The sequence below is a fragment of the Otolemur garnettii genome, unplaced genomic scaffold (genome assembly GCF_000181295.1).
Source record: "Otolemur garnettii isolate 467f Iridium unplaced genomic scaffold, OtoGar3 scaffold00153, whole genome shotgun sequence".
Classification (NCBI taxonomy): Eukaryota; Metazoa; Chordata; class Mammalia; order Primates; family Galagidae; genus Otolemur; species Otolemur garnettii.
In genome coordinates this window covers 1,531,010-1,544,292 of record NW_003852548.1, presented here as the reverse complement: position 1 = coordinate 1,544,292, position 13,283 = coordinate 1,531,010, and the positions used below count along the sequence as shown (strand labels likewise).

Sequence of the window (13,283 nt, the reverse complement as noted above, 5' to 3'; positions counted from 1 at the left end):
TCATTGTTGTTTGGCGGGTCCGGGCTGGGGATATGAACCCGCCACCTTAGGTGTACGTGGCTGGCGCCTTAGCCGGTTGAGCTATAGGCGCTGAGCCGGCATTATTATAATTAATGAATAACAAGATGTAGGACAATAAACATAACATTAACAATGTAGTACAAGCAGAGAGGAAGGAAGGACTCAGCCTTCCTGGGGATGTGTCCACTAACATTAATGCTCTTCACACTAATGCGTGTAAGAATGTGAATGGTGGCCTGCCCCCTGCCCAGTTTACCACATGCAAATGAGAAGTCTCACAATCTGGAGATAGAGCCATTAATTAATACCAATGTTAAACCAAACACAAACAATAGTATCATCAGAGGCCCACTAAACATACCCATTTCCTAAAGGAGAAAGGGACATTCTTAAAAGAGAAACAACTTTGAATTATGGTCTAACAACACAAATGCAGGAGAGATCCAGGACGTGCTCTGTGCATGACCTTTATCCAGAGAGGTGCCAAGGCCCTACTTGCCACCCCCCACTTCTACACACACATGCGGCCTCACCTGAGCACTTGCATCTCATTCTTGAAGGCCTGGGCCTGCTCAGCTGTGGGTTGGGCCACCTTGAGCACCTTCACGGCCACATCGCCATGCCACCGCCCACGAAACACGGTGCCAAAGGAGCCTGTCCCAATCCTCTTCAGCAGCTGTACCTCACTGGGCGGCACCTCCCAGTAATAGCTCGAGTCCCGGTACCCCAGGTTCTTCTGTGGGCCAGACAGGTGGCATCTGAGGGGCTTGCCCACATCCCTCATCCCATGTCACTCAGCTTGTGGTACCCCCGCAAAGTTTTCCCCTTGAGCGTACCACTTTCTTCTTCTCATCAGCCAATGACTTCCGTTCCCGCTGCTCCAATGGAGACTTGGAATGTGGGGACTTCCTCCCCGAGGACACACTGGCTGGGCTGGGGCTGCCCCGGGGAACTCCATCACCACCACCTTTACTACCAGCAGCTGTAGTTGTGGAGAGGATGTGAGTGAAGGCAAGAGGGGTGAAGGCAGAGGTTAGGGGGTTCAGGGTGCAGGTACAGGGGGCTCACCATCAATGCTGAAACTCTGGGCATTGAGCTGGAAGAAGAGGGAAAGGAGTCAAAGAGAGGATGTGGAGGCCAACAGGAACGTTCTCCCCTCTGCCCAGTGGTCCCCATCATTGCCCCCCATGGCACCAACCTGGATGAGGTTGGAGTCCATGGGGGCTGTGGTGCTGACCATATGGACGTTGGGAGTGGACGTGGAGCGGATGCGCTGGAGGGGGGCGTTGGCTGGGGCAGGGAAGGGGAAGTGCTCCGGGTCGCAGTGCTGGGTGCGGGGGCTGACAGGGGAAAGGCTGTGAAATCACTGTTGAATGAATCAGAGAACCAAGAAAGCCCTCCCCACTCAACCTATGGCTGTAAGCAGGCATTTGGCTCATACAGAGCAAATGTCCACTGGCAGTACTATTATTCATTGTTTCAAGAAACATTTATTGAGTGCCTGCTGTGTGCTACATACCATTCCCAATGGTATAGATAAAATTGTGGACAAAACAACAGTTTGTGACCTCGTGGGGCTGATATTTTAGCAGAGGGAGAGAGAAAAACCCAAATATATAATATGCCTGATGGTGATAGGTATAATAAAAAACAATAAGGCAAAATGAGGAGACGGAAAGTATCCCTAAGGGAGTCAGGAAGGGCTTTTCTGAGGAAGTGACATTGGAGCAAAGGCCTAAAGGAAGGACAGCCAGCCACACATAGTGGGGAAAGGGCAATATATAGTGTTTTATAAATATATAATTACATGTACTATTCAAATACATGTTATATAACATGCATGAGCTATATTAAAATGGCAATGTTTTAGAATATACATATTATCATAAGCATAGTGTTATATGTTACACATACATGTTATACATATTGTAGTGTTACAAAAATATTTCCTATTGTACCCTTCACTATCCTGAAATTAAATTGTAAGGTAAATAATCCACATACACCCATAATTAAAAATAATACCCCTAACTGCACCTTTTCATATATTATATAAATATGTATGTTCTATATAAGAATATTATGTAATAGAAGACACGATACAATATCATAAATATACAATATAAATATGTACATTATAAAATATATGATATATAGGAGCAATAATGTATTTTAATATATGTTATAATTTTAAACATAACAAAAATAAAAGGGAAGTAACTTATGATAAAATAATACACACTTCAAAATGGAAAGGCTTGGGCATGGTTGTACTGGACAAATTAACAAGGTAGTTGTATGCTTACATATACCATACATATTTATAATTTATAAGCTGAATTAATCATTTACTCTGTACCAGATTCTATTCTTGGCATTCGACATGTCTTACCTCATTTAATCCTCAACAGAACCCTATATGGTAGAAAGTGCTATTATCCCTTCTTTATAGATGATAAAACTGAGGCCCAGAGAAATTAGGTGACTTGCCCAAGGTCCCACAGCTTCATGCCCTTACTCACACTTGTAGGTACTCAATAAATGTTTGTCAAATAAATATATGATTAAAATATTGCTTGTGTTCTACAGGAGCCCCCAGATCTTTTTCTATCCCAGTAGCCCTTTGGCTAAGTCATCCCTACCTGGGACCCTGGGGGGTTAGCGGCTCATTCAGGGGGCGGTTTGAGGGAGCCTCATGATGTCTGGACCCTCCGGACAAATCCTGGACACTGTGGTAGAACCTTGAAGACATTAGAGTATAAAGGAAGGGGACATGGGTCAGCAGTCTGTAAGGACCTTGCAGCTGGGCCTGTCTCCCCATCCCCCCACCCACCCCAGGCTGAGCTCACTGTCGGCGGTTGGTACTCATATCGACACAGACTGTGGGGACCTTGGAGGAACAATGCTGGTGGAACTTGTAGCCACAGGTTTGACAGCGGAAGCCATTGAACAGAAACTTAAGGCAGAAGTCACAGAATGCCAGGCTGAAGAAGGTCTTCCGTACCTGCTGCCACAGAACAAGGAAGGTTAAGGGCTGATCAAGACCCTTTCTCCACACACAGTGTGCCCCACCTGTCTACCCTGCACTCACAAAATTGTGCATGGTCAGTGGGACATCTTCAAGGACCTCGACAATAAGTTCCTCACCATCCAGGGGGGCAATGGCCGTGTCCCAGGCAGTGACTGTCTTTCGCCTGCAGAGGGCATTGAAGGGAATGAGTAGAAGGATGGACAGAGGCCATGGAGAAACAGAAAACATCCAAAAGTCCCTCCGACAAAAGTGTCCGACACAATTTGAGCTTGCTATAGCAAGAAAGTCTAACCTATTCTCGTGTTCTCCCTTTGTGGGATAAGCCATTATATAGACTTTAACACTGGAAAAAAAAAAGTCCCTCTGAGCCTGCCATCCATGGAGTAATATTTGGCATGTTTGTTTATTTATTTTTTTGAGATGGAGTCTCTCTATGTCACCCTCAGTAAAGTGCCATGGTGTCATAGCTCACAGCAGCCTCAAACTTATGGGCTTAAGCGATTCTCTTGCCTCAGCCTCCCAAGTAGCTGGGACTACAGGCACCTGCTACAGTGCCCGGCTATTTTTATGTTGCAGTTGTCATAGTTGTGTGGCAGGCCTGGGCTGGGTTTGAACCCGCCGGCCTCTGTGTATGTGGCCAGTGCTGTAACCACTGTGCTATGGGCACCAAGCCAATATTTGGCATGTTTAATTCTCATTACAGCAACTTAAGGAATTAGTCACTATCCTTGCCGCCGTTTTACAGATAGGAAAACAGGTTCAGAGAGATTAAGTGACTTGTCCAAGGCCACAAGGGTTAACGAATGGCAAGACAGAGTGAAGAGGCCATGCTCTCAACCACAAGGTAAGAAGTGAAGGAAGCCAAACAACTAAGTGTGACAAGTGCTAAGTGAGCTCAGAAAAGGAGGCTGAGGAGGCACTGAAAGAACAAATAAAACATAATGTGTGAACTGGGCTCGGTGCTCGTTGCTCAGTGGTTAGGGCGCTGGCCACATACATGGGGACTGGCAGATTCAAACCCAGCCTGGGCCTGCTAAACAATGACAACTACTATAGCCCCAGCTACTTAGGAGGCTGAGGCAAAAGAATCACTTAAGCCCAAGAGTTTGAGGTTGCTGTGAGGTGTGATGCCACAGCACTCTACCAAGGGTGACACAGTGAGACTCTGTCTCAAAAAAATAATAATGTGTGAATTGCAGAAAAAATTTAGGAACCCCAGAATGGAGGAATAAATGGAAGGGTACCAAGGCCCAACTCAGGAGACAGAGAATGGGGAAACTGAAGAAGGAGAAGTGATGAATTAATGAAATAGTGAAAGAACAAAATAGATGATCTCTGGAAGTGATAGAGCAGAGTGAGGACTTGGGGGCCAAAAAGAGAATGAGTTGCTGACCTTACAGGCCAACAAACTAATGAAGTGATGGAACAAAAGATGGATGGACTCATAGATTAAATGAACTACAAAAATTTCCCCTTATTTGTGCTTTCACTTTCCACAGTTGTAGTTACCCAGTTAAATCAAGCACCGTTCTGAGTAGTATGATGAAATCTTTTGCCATCCCTCCTAAGACGTGAATCATCCCCTTGTCCAGCTTATCCACGGTATCTACACTGCCCGCTACTGTTAGTCACTAAGAAGCTATCTCAGTTATCGGATGACTGTCTTAGTATTTGCAGTGCTTGTGTTCAAGTCATCCTTACTTTAATAATAATGGCCCCAAAGTGTATAAGTAGTGATGGTTCAGATATGCCTAAGAGAAGCCATAAAGTGCTTCCTTTAATGGCTGAATGTGGTGGCTCACGCCTGTAATCCCAGCACTCTGGGAGGCCAAAACAGGTAGATTGCTTGAGCACAGGTTTGAGACCAGCCTGAGCCAGAGCCACTACTAAAAATAGAAAAACTGAGGCAAGAGGATCTCTTGAGCCCAAGAGTTGGAGGTTGCTGTGAGCTATGACGTCACAGCACAAGTAGAATGGCATGTACCGAGGGTGGCGGGTTCAAACCTAGCCCCGGCCAAACTGCAACAAAAAATTAGCTGGGCATTGTAGCGGGCTCCTGTAGTCCCAGCTACTCAGGAGGCTGAGGCAAGAGAATAGCCTAAGCCCAAGGAGTTGGAGGTTGCTGTGAGCTGTGATGCCACAGCACTCTACCGAGGGTTAATAAGTGAAACTGTCTCAAAAAAATTTTTTTTAAAAGTGCTTCCTTTAAGTGAGAAGATGAAAGTTCTTGCAAAAAAAAATTTTTTAAAAAGTGCTTCCTTTAAGTGAGAAGATGAAAGCTCTTGATTTAAGGAAAGAAAAAAATCATATGCTGAGGTTGCTGAGATCTATAGCAAGAATAACTCTTCTACTCTTGAAATTGTGAAGAAAGGAAAAGACAGCTTGAGACTCTGTCTCAAAAAAAAAAAAGGGAAAATAAATTCATTTCATTTTCAGCTGATTTTGCTGTTGCACTTCAAAGTGCAAAAGTTATAGCCACAATGCATGGTAAATGCTTAGTTAAGATGGACAAAGCATTACATTTGTGGGTAAAAGACATGAACAGAAATGTATTCCAAAGTCCAGCCAAATAGTTAAGTACTATCCACGGTTTCAGGCATCTATTGAGAGTCCTAGAGCATATCTCCCACAGATAAGGAGAGGACTAGAGACTAAGGGAAGGCGAATAGAGGATTTCATGATGACCCTGAGAAGGGGATGGGAGGGAAGCACACAGTGGGTGGGTGTGGGGTTACCCACACTCACCCCTTGATGAGTCGGTAGACCACACAGCAATCTTGATTGAGACCCCGCACCTTGAGGGCCTTGTCTAGAGAGTCGTAGACACTCATGCCATCCCGGACAGTCACCTGTGAGTGTGCAGATGTGAAGATCCTCAGTGCTCAACAGAGGGCCCAACTGACACTCCTATCCCTATGGAAAGACCTTCCCCCATTCCTTGTCACCCTTCCAATTGCAGAGTTACAAAAGGGTGCATCTATAATCCTTGACAGGTTTGCTCCCATGACTCACCACCGTGCGTTGCTTGTTGGGCAGGTACACTTTGACGGTGCCCACTGCCCGGGATGGCTCAGCCCCATTGGCAGGGGGGCCCCTTGGTGGCTCCATGGAGCCTAAGACTTTGTCAAGATGGGCTGAGGTGGGGGTGGGCAGGTGCCATGGGGCTCCTAGGAGAAGACAGAGGAAGAATTCAAAGGTCCAATAATGATAGTCTGAAAGCAAAGAAGCAGGGGACAAAATAAAATTCAAGTTCCAGCCATCAATGAATGAACTAATAAAGAAAATGTAATACACAGAAACAATGGAATGTCATTCAGCCATAAAAAAGAACAAAATCCTATCATTTGCAACAACACAGATGGAACTGGAGGATATGATATTAAGCAAATCACAAAAAGACAAATATTGCATGTTCTCACCCATAAGTGGGAGCCAAAAAAACCCCATGAACTCATCGAAATATAGAGTAGAATGATGGTTACCAGAGGCAGGGAAGGATAGCAGGGAGGGATAATGAGGGGGATGGTTGGCTCGGCGCCTGTGGCACAAGCAGCTAAGGCGCCAGCCACATACACCTAAGGTGGCGGGTTCGAATCCCCAGCCCGGGCCCGCCAAACAACAATGATGGCAACCAAAAAATGGGCAGGTGTTGTGGCGGGCGCCTGTAGTCCCAGCTACTTGAGAGGCTGAGGCAGGAGACTCGTTGAGCCCAGGAGTTGGAAGTTGCTGTGAGCATGATGCCATGGCACTCTACCCAGGGGGATAGCTTGAGGCTCCGTATCAAAAAAAAAAAATATGAGGGGGATGGTTAATGGGTACAAAAATATGTTAGATAGAAGGAATAAGACCTAGTGTTCAGTAGTACCACAAGGTGACTGGAGTTAACAATAATTTATTGTATATTTCAAAATAACTCCAAGAGAGGAATTAGAAATAAAGAAAGATATGATAAATGTTTGAGGTGACGGCTATCCAATTACCCTGATTTTATCATTATGCATTGTACATTTGTATCACATATACTCCTTGAATATGTACAACTATTTTGTAACCATAATAATTTTTTTTTGGCCGGGGTTGGGTTTGAACCCGCTACCTCTGGCATATGGGACTGGCGCCCTACCCTTTTGAGCCACAGGCACTGCCCATAACCATAATTAAAAATAAAAAAAAATTTAAATTCCATCTCCAGGCTCCCATTGGCTCCTGCAGCCTAATTTCCACACAACAGCCCCCAAAATGTTCACACCTGCGGTCCACCCAGTTCCTCCTTTGCTCAAACCCTCCTGTTTGTTTCACTCTTGAGTGCCCAGGTCTCAGATTTACCGCACAGGGTGGGAAGGGAAGAGAGGGAACACAGTGGGAGGTAGCACACACTGTCCTGGAGGGCACAGGTGCACACATGACTCTTCTGGGGCCCAATGAAAAAGAACTGCACTTAAGTCTCAGGTACATAAGGGGCATGAGTGGAATGTCCTGGATTTTTGATGGAAAAGGGGGTGGGGAGGCTACCAGATACGGTGGGAAGGAGTCACAAACAGGATGGTGGGAAAGAGAGGATCACCAGACATTGCTCTTAGTTTGGGTAAATGGAAGTTGCACCAAACATGTTCTTAAAGGACATTGTGGGCATCCCTAACTTTTTTTTTTTTTTTTGAGACAGAGCCTCAAGCTGTCCCTGTGGGCAGCATGCTGTGGCATCACGGCTCACAGCAACCTCCAACCTGGGCTCAAGCGAGTCTCCTGCCTCCACTTCCCAAGTAGCTGGGACCACAGGGGCCCACCACAATGCCTGGCTATTTTTTGGTTGCAGCCGTCATTGTTTGGCCGGCCCGGGCCGGATGCGAACCTGCCACCTTAGGTGTATGTGGCTGGCGCCTTAGCCACTTGAGCCACAGGCGCCGAGCCAGCATCCCTAACTCCTGAGATGCAATGTGGATGGCACGACCACAGACACTGTTAGGTGACTGACGTCACAAGACTCTCTGATGAGGGATTCATAGGGGGTCACCAGACACTATGCTCAAAGGAAATGTAACAGGGATCACTAGGAATTGTAATGGGGGAGAAGGGAAGATAATGGGGGGGTCACCAAACTTTGAGCCAAAAGGGGGGGGGGTAACAGCGGATCACCAGATACTGTCATGGGGAAAGGAAAAGGAAGGTAATGCTGCTGAGGTGAGAAAAACGAAGGTAAGAAAGAGACTCCAAAATTCTCCCTGGCAACTAATGAAGGGGTCAAAGACATATTACTAGTGTAAATTGAATGAGGGCCCGTGAAAGTGGGTTGAGGAGGGTTGAAGAGGAGTAACCAGGGAATCCTCAGACATTCCCCTAGGGGGTCAGACATTAGTCCAGAATAAGAAACCGGAAAGTGAGCCGTCTCTGCATGCATTCTCGGAGCTGATAAGAAAGAGTCACCAAACACCTTGACCGGGGTTAAGACGGAATCCGGGCATCACAACTACCAACCCAAGCCCCACACAACAGAGTCCCGCCTACCGAAGGGCTTCCGGCTTTGCGCAAGCGCGCTGCCACTCGCGGCGGGCAAAACCATCACCAGCAGCCTTGGCTGTCTGTTCCTGCCTACCCACCCCACCCCCGCTGCCGACGATGGTCTCGCCCCGGGTCAAACCACTCCTCCGGTTCCGGGCGGGAGACGCCGGAGTCTAGGCACTGACATCCTGGAGCTGAGCTTTCAGTTCGGGCTCCCTGCCCGTGCCCGGCGGCGGCTCCAGAAACCGAGCCCTACCAAGCCCGCCCTCACCTGTCACGCCGCTACAGCCGCCGCCGCCTCCATCTTGGGCCTGTCTTCTAGTTTCCTCACAGGGTCCGCCTCCACAACCCCTCAGGCTTTCACCATTGGCTTTGTGGGACTCAGCTCTCCATTCTTATTGAATGAAGGTCACGCCTGTCAAGGCCAGAGCGACGGAATGTCGGTCGGGTTCCGGATTAGGAGGGGCGGCCCGAAATGTCTAGGTCGATCGGAGGCTAGTTCGCTAGTTCTGACTCGCGCAAGCGCAGACCTGCGTGCCAAGGGCTTTTAACTTAAATCGTTCGGTGGAGGAATAACGCAGGACTTTTTTCGTTGTACTTGGGTTTGACCTTAGAAGTTTAGAAATCTGGGTGGAGAAATCCTTAACTACCCTTTGTGGGTCAATAAGCGCTCTGAGGATTTTCCTGTCTCAGTTTTACCATCTTTGAAATGGGTTGGAAAAAGCCCGGTTGATCCACGATGTTTATAATTTCTAGGAAACTGTAGTCACAGTTTTTGGTGACAGCGCTTTTTTGATGTGACAGGGCTCAGGCCCTAGAAGGGGCAGCCTGCTGTTCTGGGAGGGCTTATTTAGGAATGGGGCTGATGTGGATTTTGAAAGACTAGTCCTAAGTGGCCAAGAGGGAAGTGTGAACCTGGAATGGAGCAGAGTGCCGGTCAATGTGTGAAATTTTTAAAAATTGAATTTTCTGGCTTGGCGCCTGTGGCTCAAGTGGCTAAGGCGCCAGCCATATACACCTAAGGTGGCGGGTTCGAATTCAGCCTGGGCCCGCCAAAACAACAATGACGGCTGCAACCAAAAAATAGCCGGGCGTTATGGCGGGCGCCTGTAGTCCCAGCTACTTGGGAGGCGGAGGCAGGAGACTCGCTTGAGCCCAGGAGTTGGAGGTTGCTGTGAGCTGTGATGCCATGGCACTCTACCCAGGGGAATAGCTTGAGGCTCTGTCTCAAAAAAAAAAAAAAATTGAATTTTCTCTGGTGTCAAAAGAGAAGCTTTCCCCCTTTTTCCTAGAGCATTTTCTTCAGGAAACTTATCACTGCAAGTTTTTTCTCTGTCCCTTTGAGATATATGTAATTTTTTTCCTTAGAGAAAGAGATATTTGCCCAGGCTGGAGTGCAGTGGTACGAGCAGAGCTCACTGCAGCCTGGACCTCCTGGGCTCAAGCAATCCTTCTGCCACTACAGATATGTGCCACCACACCTGGCTGACTTTTTTTTTTTTTTTTTAGCCGAGTTACTTTATTTTATTTTATTATATTTTATTTTTGCAGTTTTGGCCAGGGCTAGGCTTGAACCCGCCACCCTCCCCCGTATATGGGGTGGGCTCCCTACTCCTTTGAGCCACAGGCTATGCCCACACCTGGCTGATTTTTAAAATATCATTATTTTGGTAGAGACAGTTCTTTTTTAAAAATTTCAGATTAATATGATGGTACAAATGGTTAGGTTACAATGTTTGTGTTTGTTAGGTAATGTCTCTGTTGTAGTTGTGCCCCTCACCCAGGAGGTGTGCCATATACCCTTTTGTTGTAATGCCCTTTAGGTGGGAGCACAAGAGACAAGTCTTGCTATGTTTGTTGCTATTTTGCCCAAGCTGGTCTTAAACTCTTAATCTCAAGGAATCCTGCCCCCTCCCAAAGTGCTAGAATGTAAAGCCTGAGCCACCAAATCTGGCAGTAAATCGTTTTAAAAGCCAGGTAGGTCTCTTGCCAGTTTTACAACCCCAGATTTTATCTTTTTTTTTTCTTCTTAAGAGCCCCAGAGCCATTTCTTTGAAATGTAAACATCAATGAAAACAGCACCCCTGGGCGGTGCCTGTGTCTCAGTGGGTAGGGCAGTGGGCCCCAAATACCTAGGGTGGCAGTTCAAACCTGGCCACCGGCCAAAGCTGCAACAACAACAACAAAGAAAAATAGCGGGCACCTGTAGTCCCAGCTACTTGGGAGGCTGGGGCAAGACAGTCGCCTAAGCCCAGGAGTTGGAGGTTGCTGTGAGCTGTGTGACGCCAGGGCACTCCACCTAGAGTGATACAGTGAGACTCTGTCTCTACAAAAAAAAAAAAAGAAGAAGAAAGAAAGAAAACAGCACCCCTGTCTCCATGGGAATTTGGTCTCCCTACCTGGTTCTACGTTGTTACCTACTTATAAAGATAGGAGTTTTAGTTTTCCCATGGATAGAGGTAATTAACTGACACACATGGCCACTCCAATTACCAGGTGAATCTGGGATGAACTATGTGTACCAAATGGTGGTGTCAGGTTCTCTTATTGAGCACAAGTTTATTTTGAGAATGTGTTTGTAATGGGTTGTATCTGACCGCATATAAAAGGATGAGATTTCTATCTTCAAAATATCTATAGTGGATTGCTTGTGGTGCACATCGCAGTCAGTATTAAAACCTTTTCAATGTTTTCTACTTTGTGGAGAGAATTCACTGGTTTGCCAAGATATTTTTCTTTTTAAGTATTTTCCCAAACACTAGGAATGGCATGTTGTGTTTCAAGTGACTACATTCTCCTGTTTGGAGATTCAACATCCCTCTGCAGTAAAATGGAAATGATCAGAGGAAGGTCACTAGGTGAGGGGGCCTTAACATGGTTCAACATGTATTTGTTGAGTGATGTCTCTGCCTATAAGAAGAAAGGCAGAAGTTCTGTTTACTGTACTTTCAGGTAGCCTCCATTCCCATCTCCTCCTATTTGGATCTTCACTATTCAATGGCTAAAATTAAAGACTGACAATACCACATATCAATGAGAATGTGGAAAAACTGGAACCTTCATACATCGTTATTGGAATTTTCAAATGGTACAGACGTTTTAGAAACAGTTTGGCAGTTTCATATAAAGTTAAACGTAGACCTACCATGCAATCCAGCAATCTCATGCCTAGATATTTCCTCTAGAGAAATGAAAATGTATGTCCAAGAGTGTACTGGTGAATGTTTAACAACCAGCTCTCCAGGAAGAAAATGGCTTTAATTTGTAGCATTTGCCATGTGTGGTGTAAATACTCCCACCATGGCTTATTTCAAGCTACTAGGATGACACCACTGAACCAAATTGTCCCTGTTGTACCTCTCACCCTGGAGGTGTGCCATGTACCCTTAACTACCTTTTTTGAGTACAAAGAGATGTACAAAATATGCTGTGATGAGCCGGCCACAGCATGCTACTATATGTCAACACAAAAACTTGCATACAATGTTCAGATTAGCTTTATTCATAATAGCAAAAAACTGGAAATAGCCCAGGTATCCAACAACAGAACTGGCAAATAACAACAGGGTAAGGAGATAGTACACAGCAAGGAAAAAACTACTGATACATAGGAACAACATAGATGAATCTCACAGACATAAGGCTGGCTGAAAGAAGCTAGACACAAAAGAAATACTGTATTATTCTATATGTATGAAATTCTAAACCAGGAAAAACTAATCTAATGAAATACTCAGATTAGTTGTTGTCTTAGGGAGAATGAATGGGAAAGACATGAAGGAATTTTTGGAGGTGATTGTAATGTTCTGTGCGAAAGTGTGAAAACTCTTTGAACTCTATATGAAAATGGGTACATTTTATTTATTTATTATTCTTTCTTTTTTTTTTTTTTGAGACAGAGTCTCACAGTGTCACCCTTGGTAGAGTGCCATGGTGTCACAGCTCACAGCAACCTCCAACTCTTGGGCTTAAGCGATTCTCTTGCCTCAGCCTCTCAAGTAGCTAGGACTACAGGCGCCCACCACAACGCCCGGCTAGTTTTTGGTTGTAGTTGTCATTATTGTTTGGCAGGCTGAGCCTAGGCTTGAACCTGCCACCTTCGGTGTATGTGGCTGGCACCCTAGCCACTGAGCTACAGGTGCCAAGCCTGGGTACATTTTATTTTATGTGAAATATACCTGAACAGAAAAACTGCATAACAAAAAATTGAATTCAAAAATAATTCTATTAACATAATACAAAAAAGAAAAATAATAATTCTAAACCTTTTTTTTTTCTTTTAGAGACAGGATCTCTCACTCTGTCACCCAGGCTTGAGCACAGTGGCATGATCTAGCTCACTGCATCCTTGAACTCCTGGGCTCAAGCAATCCTCCCACCTCAATCTCCTGAGTAGCTAGGACTATAGATGCACCAGAACACCCAGCAAATTTTTAATTTAATTATATTTAATTTAATTTTTTTGTAGAGACAGGGTCTTACTATGTTGCCCACACTGGTCTGGAACTCCTGGCCTCAAGCAATCCTCCTGTCTTGGCCACCCAAAATTCTGGGATTACAGAGGTGAGCCATCTCACCTGGCCTATTAAACATTTTTATTCTAACAAATTCTTATTGGTTAGAAAAAATTTTATTTTAATTTTCTTTTTTTTTTTGTGAGACAGAGTCTCACTTTGTCACCCGTGGTAGAGTGCAGTGGCATCACAGCTCACAGCAACCACAAACTCTTGGGCTC

The 13,283-nt window shown here is 45.6% G+C and overlaps 1 protein-coding gene and 1 non-coding gene across 2 annotated transcripts in view; one reads left to right on the top strand and one right to left on the bottom strand.

Annotated features, from left to right (window-relative positions):
- Positions 1 to 8,971, bottom strand: part of ARAF (A-Raf proto-oncogene, serine/threonine kinase) — a 14,651-nt gene extending 5,680 nt beyond the window's left edge. Inside the window, exons 1-10 of the mRNA XM_012811318.2 lie at positions 8,820 to 8,971; positions 6,065 to 6,219; positions 5,798 to 5,901; positions 3,113 to 3,215; positions 2,871 to 3,025; positions 2,664 to 2,762; positions 1,220 to 1,361; positions 1,090 to 1,117; positions 858 to 1,003; positions 555 to 757 (exon numbers count right to left, since the gene is read on the bottom strand). Coding sequence (XP_012666772.1) covers positions 555 to 757; positions 858 to 1,003; positions 1,090 to 1,117; positions 1,220 to 1,361; positions 2,664 to 2,762; positions 2,871 to 3,025; positions 3,113 to 3,215; positions 5,798 to 5,901; positions 6,065 to 6,160 — 1,076 coding nt within the window. The 5' untranslated portion in view covers positions 6,161 to 6,219; positions 8,820 to 8,971. The remainder of the gene's footprint in view (positions 1 to 554; positions 758 to 857; positions 1,004 to 1,089; positions 1,118 to 1,219; positions 1,362 to 2,663; positions 2,763 to 2,870; positions 3,026 to 3,112; positions 3,216 to 5,797; positions 5,902 to 6,064; positions 6,220 to 8,819) is intronic.
- LOC111728381 lies at positions 3,283 to 3,397 on the top strand. The gene has a single exon (XR_002775694.1). It is a non-coding gene; the product is annotated as a small nucleolar RNA SNORA28 (small nucleolar RNA).
- Positions 8,972 to 13,283: the final 4,312 nt, after the last annotated feature.